The sequence below is a fragment of the Lissotriton vulgaris genome, chromosome 10 (genome assembly GCF_964263255.1).
Source record: "Lissotriton vulgaris chromosome 10, aLisVul1.2, whole genome shotgun sequence".
NCBI lineage: Eukaryota > Metazoa > Chordata > Amphibia > Caudata > Salamandridae > Lissotriton > Lissotriton vulgaris.
In genome coordinates, this window is record NC_141698.1 from 19,476,002 (window position 1) to 19,489,741 (window position 13,740).

The following is a 13,740-nucleotide window of genomic DNA, read 5'->3' on the forward strand; positions in this document are numbered from 1 at the left end:
AAAAAACAAAATGGTGGCCGTTTTTGAGACAAACTCTTTTTCGCATTTTCTATAGGAAAAAAGTCATGTTAGAGGTAGCAAAGCATGCCCAGCAGCAGGGGAGCATATCCAACGCTGTAATCCGCCGTTTGTGCTTAGAAACGCTGGCTGGAAACGGATCCTTAGTAAAGAAAGCGCCGCCTGGATCGTGGACCATCTTGTCCGCCGCGTCGCGCGCCCTTTACACTTTTAGTCTTCAGAAAAGATTTCTGCCCTTGGTTATATTTTATTTCTGAGCCAGGAAACCCAGCCCGCTTCAGGGAGATTTAGACATTGTTATGTAACAGAAGAGATTTTGTGTCTACTCTGCCCTTCTCTGCATCTACATTACATGACTTCCCCCAAGAGATGCAAATTTGCTTTCAAATTCTTTTGGGGATTTTTTTAGTTTTTTTTTCATTATTATGTCCCGAGGATTAGGTGAATAATGTAAAATATATATTCTATGCCTATAACACCAAAACAGAAATCCCACTAACAGCTGGTCACTTTGCTCGCCACCTCTCCCGCAATGTGTTTAAGTTTAATCACTTTATCACAATGAAGTCCTCTCAAGCTACCAAGTGAGCAATTTTGTTGAAAATATTTAGTATTTGCTCTTAGATCTAACTCTCTTCCTGGCTGAAGTGGTCCCTGTGCTCGAGGTGACGTGCACCATCCCAACGTATACTCTGTATGTCAAAGTATTTAAGAATATGAGTCTTTAAATTAGATCGTACAAGTTACCCGAAGAGCGTTAGAAAGGTAGCATCTAAGGAATTCACCACAGAAGAGCAAAATCATTTTCTTTCTATGTGTTTTAACGTAAAATATCCAAAATTCCAATGTGGTATTTCATCCAGTGTGAAATGTATTAAGTTCACTTCTCCAAATGAGGGAAAGAAGTCTCCCTGATCTATGGTCTCTTCTCTAATTGTTTTTTTTTTAATGTAGACTGGATAGGCTTATTTGAGAGGTGAGCGCAAGTACATCAAAAAGAACAGTAGTGAGATAGTGTGCCAATTAAATAAACCTATGGTCGCATAAGGTCAACTGTCAGGTGACGGCCCAGCAAGAATGGGTGGTTGTACAGTTAAGTTACAGGAAAATTCAGGGTGCAGTTACCACGAGGAGGAAGGAAAAGAAAAAGGCCAGAGTGTCAAGAATGAAAGAAGAAAGGAAAGAAGGGTGTAGGAAAACCGGGGTATAGGATTAATAGCAGTGTGGTGCGTGTGGGAATGAGGGATAGTATAGTGTGAGTTTGAGTACAGTTTAAGTACACAACAGAAGACGATTAAAAGCACATGCATCAGGGATAGCAGATTAGATAGATATGGGAGTAAGAGTATCAGGGGGAAGAAAGCAGTTTTTTTAAAATTAATATATACAGAAACACATTAAAATACTCAATTTTCCAATCTCATCGCATTAATAGTACTATAAATATACATTTGTAAGGGTCCGGGGTAACAGAATTATAGTATGTAAATACTGGTGGAGACTCAAAAGACAAGGGCTCTCGTGTACAGAGAGCAATTCTCAACAAATGTCAGCATTCCAGAGAATAGTGAAGCAAGAAAACTGTTCAAGTCAGTGGAGAGGCAAGAGAACAAGACAAGTTTGTAAATCTTGCTGACTATCTTTCATTCTCACAGTTACCACACTGATATTATTCCTATACCCCTGTTTTCCTATACCCTTCTTTCTTTTCTTCTTTCTTTTTTCCTTCTTGGCACGCTTGTCTTTTTCTTTTCCTTCCTCCTCATGGTAACTGCAACCTCTATTTTCCTGTAACTTACCTGTACAACACCCCATTCTTGCCAGGCTCCTACCTGACATTTGACCTTATGTGTCCATATGTTTATTCTTTGACACACTCTGTCTAATTACTGTGTTGATGTATTCATGCTCAACTCTCTAATCAGCATTGAAAAGGGCCCTGGCCTACTGGCCTTTTGGGTGAAACATGTGACGGCTTTCTTTGTATTGACTTGAATTTAAATAAAGAAGAAAATACTATAACATAGTATTCTACTTCCTGTATCCAAAACGCCAATCCAGAATTTGAGATTTAATTACTCTAGGATTCTATATACTTACCATGGGCACAAGCTTTTGGAAAACTTATCTTACACTGGGTGGTCCCTGGGTGAAACCACTGGATAGGCGCGTGCTACAGCAATAATTTGGTCCTGTCTAATTGTGTGTGAACCCTGGGAGCACCCACTACCTAAAAGCGCTATTGAGTATTCAACACTGGCACAGGTGTGATGCCAACTAATGAAATTATGGCACCTTGTATGTCCTCACCTAGAGGTCCTCTGTGCCGGTGTACTCTCTAACACAATAAATTAACAACTTCAGGAACTCAAGGAAACAAACTTGCCAGCTCTGTTGCACTTCACAACCCCACTTTGGTTTGGACACTAAATCAAACGTCTACTATACGGTTTACCGCTGTGCCGTGGAACAGCAGCGGAGACCAGGCCTCGTCAGAGGATAGGACCTTTCTCCTCAGTCTTTCAAAGTCAGGGCTAAATGTTTATTACAAATGGAAAAATGCTATAGTTCTCATTGCTAGCTGGAGGATTTCCTTAAAATTGAACTGCTGCCGTTCTTCTTCTTTTTAAAGCTTCTCTCTGCATTTCTCCGCCCTGCATGCTTCTTCATCACTTGCTGTCAAGGTTGTCCCGATTTGTTGCATAAACTGCAGTTCGTAGACCTGACCCATAGTAGGACCATCTCAGCCTTTAACCATCTCATGATCATTGAATGGAGCACCATTCAGTTGAGCGATACCACTCATAGCACCAAAACAGGGCTCGAAAATTCCACTCGACCGCCAGCATAGTCGAGCTAAATTTAACAAGGTCGAGCTGTTTTTAGGTCCTACTCGCCCTTTCTGGCGAGCAGGAAAACAAACCAACTTTTGTCCTCTGTCTGTGAAAACGGAACAAATGTGACAAGATAACATGATTTAATGGCATTTTTATTGCTCACAAAGTTAATGAGCAAAAAGATGCCTTTAAATCTTATCTTGACACATTTGCTCCGCTTTCAGAGACAGAGATCAAATAGGTTGCAGTTGGGTCGAGGACATTTTTTAAGGTACTAGTCCTGCAGGACTAGTACAATTTTTTGAATTTTTCAAGCCCTGCAAAAAACAACAAAGGTCGTGCTGCAAGCCCTGTGTATGAAGACCAGTATCATCAGAAACACGTTATCTTCAATTTCAGTCATTTGATGTCATTGTGTTGCTCACTCATTCACTATCCTCTCTGGAGTTGACTCTCTGGCTCGCTTTCAGCCGATCTGTCTGTTTGTGTGAGTATACCTGGGTTCTGGTTCCCTGTGTCGGAGTCTGCTAGTCTTTCTGTCTCGCCTCTCGTTCTGCAGGTCAGTCTGTCTCTCTCCCTGTGGATCTGAGGATAAGAGCTGCCTCGCCTGCCTCCCTCTATTAAAACGTGCATCTTCTGTGCTGCCCTTAGATTGTATTAGACAGTTCAGGAATCTATCTGTTTTGGAATGTTTTGGACATCTGCAAAACCTAGTCTTCTCCTCCCTGCCCAGTGTACCATGTAAAAACCCTCCAGTTATCCTGCACATGTAGGGTACTCTGGCTAAAAGCTCCCCAAAGTAACTTATTCCCCTGGTCCGAAACCACCACTGCTCACCTGTAAGCCACACGTAATCCTTTGTCGCCTTCTCAGGGCAGCAAACCTCAGCCGTTATCTCCTCGTGTGGAACATGGAACCTTTCTGTCCTGGATTTACTCACTACTTTAAAATCTTCCATCACAAACCTCTCCTCACCATCTGCATCTTGATATTCAGAAGATGTTCTTGCCAACTGTTGTTATAACAAAAACTATGAGTAGTGCTGGCAAGCGACTCTTCCTCTTGCCGTTAGCTTCAGAATCTTGAAAGTCTGGTGAACAGGATAGCAGTCTAAGTATTGGAACTCATCGCCTCCAACTTCTTCTTCGTAATCAGGTCTAATCTGTCAGTCTCTAGGTGGCTGTCTCTTCCTTCCTGTTCTTTCTTTCTTTTTCTTTCTTTCTTTCTTTGTTTTTTTTTCTTTCTTTCTTTCTTTCTTTTTGTTTCTTTTCTTTCTCCTTTCTTTCTTTGTCTTCTTTCTTTCTGTCTCTCTTCCTTTGTTTTTTTTTTTCTTTCATTTTCTTTCTCTCTCTTTCTCTCTTTCTTTCTTGTCTTTCTCTATCTCTTTCTATCTCTTTCTTTCTTGTCTTTCTCTCTCTCTTTCTTTCTTACTTTTTTTTCTCATATGTTTTTGGTAGCCTGGTGCCACAATTCCCCACTTGAAAGTACTTTTAGTTAAAGAAACAGACGTTGTAGTTGACCTTGTATAGACTTTACACTTGTCGTTAGGAACTTTATTTGGGTCACAGACCACGCCCCTTCATTCTAAAGCATTTAACGTGATTTGTAAGATCTGGTTTGGTGATTCCTGAAGTTAATTGTCCGTGTCTGTACATTTGTCCACAGGTCTTCCTCCATTGCAAAGAGGCAGCCGGACTCCAGAGGAAAGCGACGAATATAACTTCTAGTTGCCTGTAGCGGAAATGGAAGTCCAAGTTCTCCTTGAAGTGAAGGACACAGAGTATTAGTGTTGAGAAGTTACACAAAGCTGGAACAGCATCCCTTGTGAACAACCTCACCAGCTGAAGGCCTGACTCGGCTGAGGGCCCTAACAGCATCCCTTGTGAACAACCTCAGCAGCTGAAGGCCTGACTCGGCTGAGGGCTGTAACTGGCTGAGAGCATGTCTTGTGAACAACCTCACCAGCTGAAGGCCTGACTCGACTGAGGGCCCTAACAGGCTGAGAGCATGTCTTGTCAACGTCCTCACCAGCTGACGGCTTGACTCGACTGAGGGCCCTTACAGCTTCCAAAGGCTGAGATTGTGAACAACCTCCTCTGAGATTGGCAGCATCCTTGCCAAGGGCATCGACTCACCGCCATCAGCCACCCTCTGACTGTTGGCACCAGACACGCCTCTCCTTCCGGACTATTGGCTTTTTGCTATTTCCATTGAACTTTTGCTGTGGCAATATCACTAGTCTCAGTGGCTTGACTGCTGAAACTGTAGGTTTTAAAAAAGGATAACTGCACATTTAAATCCGTAATAAAATAAAAAAGTCTCACAACCGGGAGAGCCTGGCCATTTCTGACAATCAGCCTATGGTGCCCAACCCTTTCTTCTCCTTCCCTTTTGTCTTTATTTACCTCTCCTCAATAGCCTGTACTTCACAGAGCAGGCACTGCTTCAGTCTGTGTTCAGCGCAGAGCCATCTGCTGATATCGTTACATGTCCGGCTGTTAGTAAAACTTGCTGATGAAGGCAGCGTCCTGTTCAACATCCCAGACATGATGCCCATCACTCGTTAGGGGTCCCTCGGTGACCCTGTTGCGATTCAATCACAGCATTGACATTCCTGGTTATTTTTACTGTCTCATTCTCGAGTGTTTAGACGCCCTTCAGGTATCTGACCTATATGCATGTAGTTAGTGGCAGTCATTGTTGTAATGTAAATGTGCTGTGCATTCATTTCTTGGGTGTGCACAGTTCAAACTCCAGTATCTCACGGTGTAATAGGCCACACTCGCAGAGTCCGCTCCGGTGCAAATTCAGTCTATTGATGGTAATTTTACTAGGTGGGACACGAGCTCTTTCTCTCGTCTTCTGCTCCAAACCGGATGTAGATTAATCTGCGATTGTGTAGTAGAAAGAAAGGTGCGAGTATTGTGCTTGATATAACTGTACATATGTTAGTGGCATGTATGGCTGTAGATACACATGGTCTGCATACTTCTTCCGTCTAGTGTTGGGCCTTTACAGCTGCAACTTTTTTCCCTGAAAAGAAGTTTGAGTCGCAAGACCTGTTGTGACTCCACCCTTGGTCCACAGTGCACCAGCACACTGACTCCACCACACTCTTTTCCTCCTCCATTGTGTTTGGACTTTTGAGAACACTGACCTGGGTATGCTATACCTGTGCCACCGAGAGATTCTTACGGGGGCCTCGAGACTTCTGATCCGATGATCTCTGGCCAATATCCTTTGATGCAAATTCATTTCAGCACTGGATCTGGAAAAAGCATATTTTCTCATCCCAATTCACACTACGCACCAGTACGTTTGATTTGTGGTAAGTGAATGATATTACCAGTTTTTTATTTTATTTATGGAGTTTTTTATAGCGCTGACCTGACCCGGGTGTATCGGAGCGCTTTACAACAGTGTTTCATAATAGTTACATAGTAGAGCAGTCTTAAAAGCATAAAGTTCGGCAGTCCAAGAGTGCATAGGTTTCTTGAGATAGTGATTGAGTCCTGGAGTCAAGCTATCCTGGCTGAAGATGGCTGATGGCCAGAAACCGGTCCTAGGATGCTTGATTCCAGTCCAGGGAAGACATGGCTTGACAGTTCGGTCTGGACTCCTCCCATGAGGCACAGGGTCAAGGCTGATTTGCATATGGCCATGTCTGAACTGGGGTGGCGTGGTGAGGAAAATAACGATGGATTAAACCCAGATCTGTGGCTGGGGGTGAATGTTTTGCCATCGTGCAACATTCCGTCCATCACCTTGTGTGTTTTGCGGAGTCCTGAGGCAGCCTCGTTAGATGCTTTATTGAGGTAGTCTGAGGTCTTGAGGCAGCTTAATTGTTTGCACATTTGCCTAGAAGCGGACTGAGGTGGATCTGAGCGATGTAGAGTCAGAGAGCATCGGCATCAGGGATAGCGTGCTGGCGGCAGCTATCCATTCGGGTGGGAACGGTTGAGGAGGGGGGCTTTTAGGTGTTTTTTAAATTTTGTGATGGACGGGCTAGTTCTACAGTTCGGAGTCCAGGGTGTTCACAAAGAGCATAACTGGATTTGCAGCCGACAAATACCAAATATATCTTTCCATTATTTGACGACTGACTGATCAAGAGCAGCCGTAAACATCAATGCTTAGAACACATTCGAACAGCGGTGCCCCTACTGCGTAGCCTAGGGTTCACCATAGGTGCAAAAAAGTTGCATCTGGAAATGGGAGTAGGTCCAACCCTGCCTGGACTCTGTTCTAAACACAATAACAGGAAACGCATGCCCCAACGAACAGAGGGTGATGGCATTCTTCTTTTTTAGACGCAGCATCCCATCACTGTTCACTGTGATGAAACTATTGAGGATGATGACTTCATGCATATCAATTGTGTCACTCACCAGGTTCTATATACGCCCAAACCATGAGTGGCTCTCAAGGCAGGTCATTGGGATGATCTAGTGTTGGTAACCTCCACAGCTCGGCACTCTTTGCTATGGTGGAACAGCAACATACTGTTGCTTGGTAGGCTCTTCCTAGACCCCCTTTCCGCAGGTGTCCATCACCAATGATTCATTTCTAATGGGGTGGCTTGTTCGCCTCCATGAAATGACCGGCCGAATGTCTAGTCCTCAGATCGTTATTCAAACTCAATGGGACCAGACAGTCCTCATAAAGACCGACAACGTGACAGCCCTGTATCCTGTCTAGAGGGCGGAGCACACTCCTCCCCAGCTAACTGCAGTGACTCAGGAGATTTAAGAGTGGCTATCACACAACAACATTCACTTGTCGGCGGGGCACCTGCGAGGTGTGGAAAGCAACTTTGCTGACCTGCTCAGCAGGACACATCAACAAGTCCATGAGTGGGATCTCCACTCCCAAATCCTTCACAAGTACCTTCAGTTGTGGAGGACCTCTACTATTGACCTGTTCAACACTCCTGAAAACTCAAAATGCCAAAACTTCCCTTCCAGTTACCCACATCCCAGTCCATGAACAATGCATTTTCCTATGATTTTTGGACTCTCCTCCTCATCCTGTACGTACTGAGAAAAATAGGGCGGGTCTTCATGATTTTTAACCTAGTTTCACCAACCTGAGAAAGCGAATCCTGCTTTTTATTGATCCTGGAGATGTCCCTGGATTACCACAAGAAACCACCTCTGGAGCCGGACCTGCTCACTGCACTAGGGCAAGTTCAGGCACCCAGATCCCTGACAGCTGAACCTAGCCATCAGATACTCGAGTTCCTGGAGTATCGATTACCTTAGAATTCCAGAGGAATTCATGCTTTGCCTACGAGAGATCTGCAAACCCACCACTCGCACTTGTTACGCCACTAATTGGAAGATTTTTATGCACTTTTGTATCTCCAAAACGCTGGACCTCCTTTAATGGTTCTGTGCAGGAGATTGCCTGCTACATCTTACACCTGCAAAAGGCAGTCCATGCATGCCCACCCACATGCTTACACGTCACTGCAGCATACAGTCCATGCATGCCCACCCACATGCTTACACGTCACTGCAGCATACAGTCCATGCATGCCCATCCACATGCTTACACGTCACTGCAGCATACAGTCCATGCATGCCCATCCACATGCTTACACGTCACTGCAGCATACAGTCCATGCATGCCCATCCACATGCTTACACGTCACTGCAGCATACAGTCCATGCATGCCCATCCACATGCTTACACGTCACTGCAGCATACAGTCCATGCATGCCCATCCACATGCTTACACGTCACTGCAGCATACAGTCCATGCATGCCCATCCACATGCTTACACGTCACTGCAGCATACAGTCCATGCATGCCCATCCACATGCTTACACGTCACTGCAGCATACAGTCCATGCATGCCCACCCACATGCTTACACGTCACTGCAGCATACTTACAATGCAGACAACACATCGTCTCTTTTGAAGGTCACAGTTAACGCGTTCATGGGGGACCTTAAATGATAATATCTACTAAAACCCTTTTTTCCCTGTGTGGAACCTGAATGCAATCCTCGCATGACTTATGGATCCTCCCTCTGAGCCCCTACACTCATGTGACCTACAGTTATTTCCTTGTGAGTTGGCTTTCCCAGCCACAGTCCCCTCCCTCTGATGCATTAGAGAGGTTAATGTCCTTCCAATTCTGAAAGCTTTCATCCAGGTACACAAAAATAGGGTAAGTCATCCCACCAACCCCAAGTTTCTGCCAAAAGTAGTTTCACTTTTTACATGACCCAGATCATGGAGTTGCTTGTCTTCCTGTAACCTGTCTGAAGGAGAAAGGGACCTTAACACCCTGGATGTTAAGAGGGTGCTCGTATATTATATTCATAGAACTAATTCTTAGGAAGTACAATCAACTTTGTTTAGCCTTTGCCAAACCCCAGAGAGGTTGTGCTATCTTTAAAGCAGACATTTCGAGATGGATTGTCCGGTGCATCCAGATTTGCGATGCGAAAGGCAAGCGCACACTCCTGTGCCTAGTAGTACCCACTCTGCTTACAAAAGGGGATCACCCAAGCCTTTTTAAATAATCTTTTAACGGATATCTGTAAAGCTGCAACTCGGTCAACGCCACACTCCTTCGCGAAGCATTATAGCCTTATAGCCCGCCGTAGTGGGCTGTACCGGCTATTAAAAGCCCGCTGCAACGTTAAAGGCCCAAGCTGAAGGAGAGGGACTTTAAAAAGCAGCTGGACTTTAATAGCCGGTACAGCCCAGCTACGAAGGGCTATAAGGCTATTAGAACATTCTGCAACTAGAGGACAGAATGTTCTAACAAATAAAACAAAGCCTTCAGGTAGCGCGAGGGTATTGAAATCCCCTCTGGCTCCCTGAAGCCTTTGTTCACAGCCAGAGCTGTGAACAAAGAAACATTGCAATGTAGGAGCTCCTGGGCTTATACCAGCCATTATAAGCCCAGAGCACTCCATTGTTTTCAATGGAGCTCCCAACATTCCAATGTTCTAATATTGTGTAAACGTTCCAGCATGTCCACAGGATTTAGTTGGCCAAGCTGTCAATAAGAATGCTCTTTCAAACATTTGCATCATCTGCTTGCTGGCTTCCACTTTAAGGAAGAACTCCTTTGCAGTCTGCAGAACATGTGAACCTACAGCAGAAGGCTGATCCTGCAGGGCAGGGAGTTGCCATACTGTTTAAACTTTATTAAAATATGTTCCCCTGCTATTTTGTTTAAAAAAAGCATTCTAGGATTGCAGAATGGTCCTTGTTTAAAAGTCACTTAGTCCAGTTTTCAGTGGGGTGCCTCAAGGAGGCCTCACCAGTCGCCACACCCTTTGTATCTGGGGCCAGGGGCCTGCCCAGCAACACTGGAGGTGCCGTCAATTTTGGTTAAGCATGTGAAAGGGGATACCTATGAAGGCTCTGCAGTAATTTACACCTGACCTTGTGATCCTACCGGTCGGCCTCCACTTTCACTTGACCAATACAATGGTTACATCAGGATGGACAGGCCTTCATAGGCCTCAGAGCCTTAGCATATATAGCAGCAGAGCGAGGACCCTGGGTGTCCAATAGGGACCCTCCATGAAGGCCTGTCCAGCAGAGCCCAGTCTATAGCCCCCTCTGCCCGGACAGACCTTTATAGGCCTCAGAACCCTAGCACTTGTATAGCAGCAGAGTGAGGACCCTGGATGTCCAGTAGGGACCCTCCATGAAGGGCTGTCCAACAGAGCCCCATCTATCTATCTATCAATCTGTTTTTGTTAAGTGGAACTACTCGCCCGCTAGGGTCTCAAGGCGCTGGGGAGGGGGCTCCAGATCCTGCTGTGCGCTGAGGTTCAGTTGAAGAGTTTTTTTTTTTTAAACAAACTTTATTGAAGTTTACAAGTCTGTTCAAACACACATCGTGTACATTTCCACACTAAGATGCATACAATCCGAGAGAGCAAGGAACCAACATGTTATTTAAGAGTTTGGTCTTGGGGGCTCCTGAATTGAGTCGGCGATGGGGGACAGCCCGAGCAGGAAAGGCGGGTTGTTCCAGGTCTTTGTGGCGAGATAGGAGAAGGATCTTCCTCCGGTTCTGGCTTTGAGGATCAGAGGGTCGGTTGTCAGGGCCAGTTCGGTGGACAGAGGTGTGTGATGGGTATGTGAAACGAGAGGCAGTGGTTCAAGTATGCTGGTCTGGCATCATGGAGGGCTTTGTGTATGAGGAGCTTGAACGTGATTCTTTTGTTGATTGAGAGCTAGTGGAGTTCGCTCAGGTGTTCGGAGATGTGGTTGAGTTATGTTATGAACGTTCTGTAGTTTTCTGAGGAGTTTCTGGGGGGGGGGGGGGGGGGCGCCTGCATAGAGTGTGTTGCTGTAGTCGTCGTCTGCTGCTGCTGAGTACATGGGTGACTTTCTTCCTGGCTTCGTGGTGATCCATCTGAAGGTCTTTAGAAGCAGGCGAAGTGTGTGGAAGCATGAAGAGGAGACGGAATTGAGCTGGCAGTTTTATGATTCAGAAAAGGGGTGGTGATGAACAGAGTGTCGGAATTAAGCAGACCACTCTTACCCAGTCCAAAGATCAGGGCTTGATCCATCACTGTTTTTTAGCTCACTGCACCATCCCAGCTCAGAACCTGGCTACATGCAAATTGGTCTGTCCCTGGCCCAGTGCATCATGGGAACAGGGCAGACCAGACTACCAAGCCAATTTTTCACTGGAAAGGAGACAAGCTTCCGGGGACCGGTTTCTGGCATTTCAGCCGTCGTCGGCCCGGCTTGCTTTAATCCTGATGGTGCAGTGAGCAAGGGACTCATGTCTGAGTATACCCTGCCACACCTATAGTGGCCAAAAACGATTCAGAAAACGGGGTGGTGATGAACAGAGTGTCGGAATTAAGCAGAATACTCTCACCCAGTCAAGAGATCAGGGCTAGATCCAACACCGTTTTTTAGCTCACTGCACCATCCCAGCTCATGCAAATTAGTCTGTTCCTGTCCCAGTGCATGATGGGAACAGGGCAAACCAGACTACCAAGCCAATTCTTCACTGGAAAGGAGACCAGCTTCCGGGTTGGATCTAGCCCTGATCTCTTGACTGGGTGAGAGTATTCTGCTTAATTCAGAAACTCTGTCCATCACCACCCCTTGTTGTTAAATATTTTGTCCACCATAAGCGTGGAAGGGTATACTCAGATGTGAGTCCCGAGAGTAGAGGACGGCCTGGGACCAAGGTTCGATTCCCGGCGCGGCAGGTTTCTGGACCAGGGTCAGCGGACTCGATAATTCTCTCGCCTTGGTGCCCACTCTGATCAGCGATCACACTCGGCAACTCTGGGCATTAGCTTGCCTCATCTTCACTAACGGCCCCACCAGACCGCCGGGGATGCCTGGTCTCACCCTGGAGATACCCATTAAGGGACCATCTCTCAGGGAAGCCAGGAAGGGTTTCGCAGCGGTCGAAGCGCCTTGGGACCCTACGGGTAAGTAGTGCGCTATATAAATGCCTATACATTTACATTTACATTTTTGCTCATTGCACCATCAGGATTCAAGCAAGCCGGGCCGACGACAGCTGAAATGCCAGAAACCGGTCCTTGGAAGCTTGTTTCCTTCCCAATGTAAGAATTGGCTTGGTAGTTTGGTTTGCCCTGTTCCCATCATGCACTGGGACAGGAACAGACTAATTTGCATATAGCCAGGTTCTGAGCTGGGATGGTGCAGTGAGCTAAAAAACGGTGTTGGATCTAGCCCTGATCTCTTGACTGGGTGAGAGTATTCTGCTTAATTCAGAAACTCTGTCCATCACCACCCCTAGTTGTTAAATAGGCAGTTTTATAGTGAGCAAGAAGGGGGGAGGGTCCTAGCGTGACGGGCCACCAGGAGTTTTCCCAAGCGAAGGTGTTAGGCCCCAGGATGAGGACTTCGGTCTTGTCTGAATTGAGCTTGTGGCAGCTGTCTCTCAACCAGGTAGCGACAGCCTTCATCCCATTATAGAATTTGTTTCTGGCAATTGTGGGCTTGTTGGTAAGGGAGAGGATCAGTTGGGTGTCATCTGCATAAGAGACGGTGTTGAGTCCGTGGTTTCTGGCTATGGCTGCGAGCGGCGCAATCTCGATGTGGAAGAGGGTGGGGCTCAGGGGGAGCCCTGGTGGTGGGGGGGGGGGGGGGGGGGCGCCGCAGCCGATCCCTGTGGGTTCTGATAGGAACGGTGGTGGTCTGACTCACTGTGTTCTACCGGTGAGGAAGGAGCAGATCCAGTCCAGGGCTTTGTCGTGGATGCCAGCGTTGTGGAGTATCATGCTTAGGGAACGGTGGGAGACAGTGTCAAAGGTGCCAAGAGGTCCAGGGGGGTGAGGGCTGCTGTTTCTCTCTGGTCGAGGAGGGAGCGGATGTCATCGGTGGCGGCAAGTAGGGCAGTCCCGGTGCTGTGGTTGCTTTAGAAGCCGGATTGAGAGGAGTGCAAGACTTTGTAGGCGTCAATGAACTCTGATAGTTGGGCATTGATGGCCTTCTCAATCACTTTGGCTTGGAAGGTGAGCAGGGAAATGGGTCTGAAATTCTTGAGGCCTGTTGGGTCAGCAGACGGCTTCTTCAGCAGGGGGTTGATTTCTGCGTGTTTTCAGTTGCAGGGAAAGGTGGCGGTCTCGACCTTGTGACCCTGCCTGTCGGCCTCCTCTTTCTGTGACTAATGCAATGGTTACATCTGGAAGGACCGCCCTTCATAGGCCTCGAAACCCTGGCACTTATACAGCAGCAGAGCATGACCCTGTTTGTCCAATAGGAACCCTCCGTGAAGGCGTGTTCAGCAGAGCCCCTTCTATAGCCCCCCCCCTTCCTTTTGATGGACAGGCTTTCATAAGGCTCAGAAACCTAGCACTCTTCCAGCAGCAGAGCACGGACCCTGTGTGTCCAATCGGGACGCTCCGTGA

The 13,740-nt window shown here is 46.6% G+C and overlaps 1 protein-coding gene across 4 annotated transcripts in view; it reads left to right on the forward strand.

The window, feature by feature from the left end:
- IRAK1 (interleukin 1 receptor associated kinase 1) overlaps positions 1-5,187 on the forward strand; it is a 212,145-nt gene extending 206,958 nt beyond the window's left edge. For 2 of the 4 annotated variants that reach the window (XR_015300637.1, XR_015300638.1), the window contains 2 exons: positions 4,521-4,853; positions 4,920-5,187. Coding sequence is in view for 2 of the 4 variants with exons in the window: in XM_086940252.1 (XP_086796378.1) it covers positions 4,521-4,582 (62 nt within the window). In the remaining 2 variants the exon portion in view is untranslated. Of the gene's footprint in view, positions 1-4,520 lie in introns of all 4 variants that reach the window. The other 2 variants (XM_086940252.1, XM_086940253.1) reach the window with 1 other exon arrangement.
- The last annotated feature ends 8,553 nt before the right edge of the window (positions 5,188-13,740 follow it).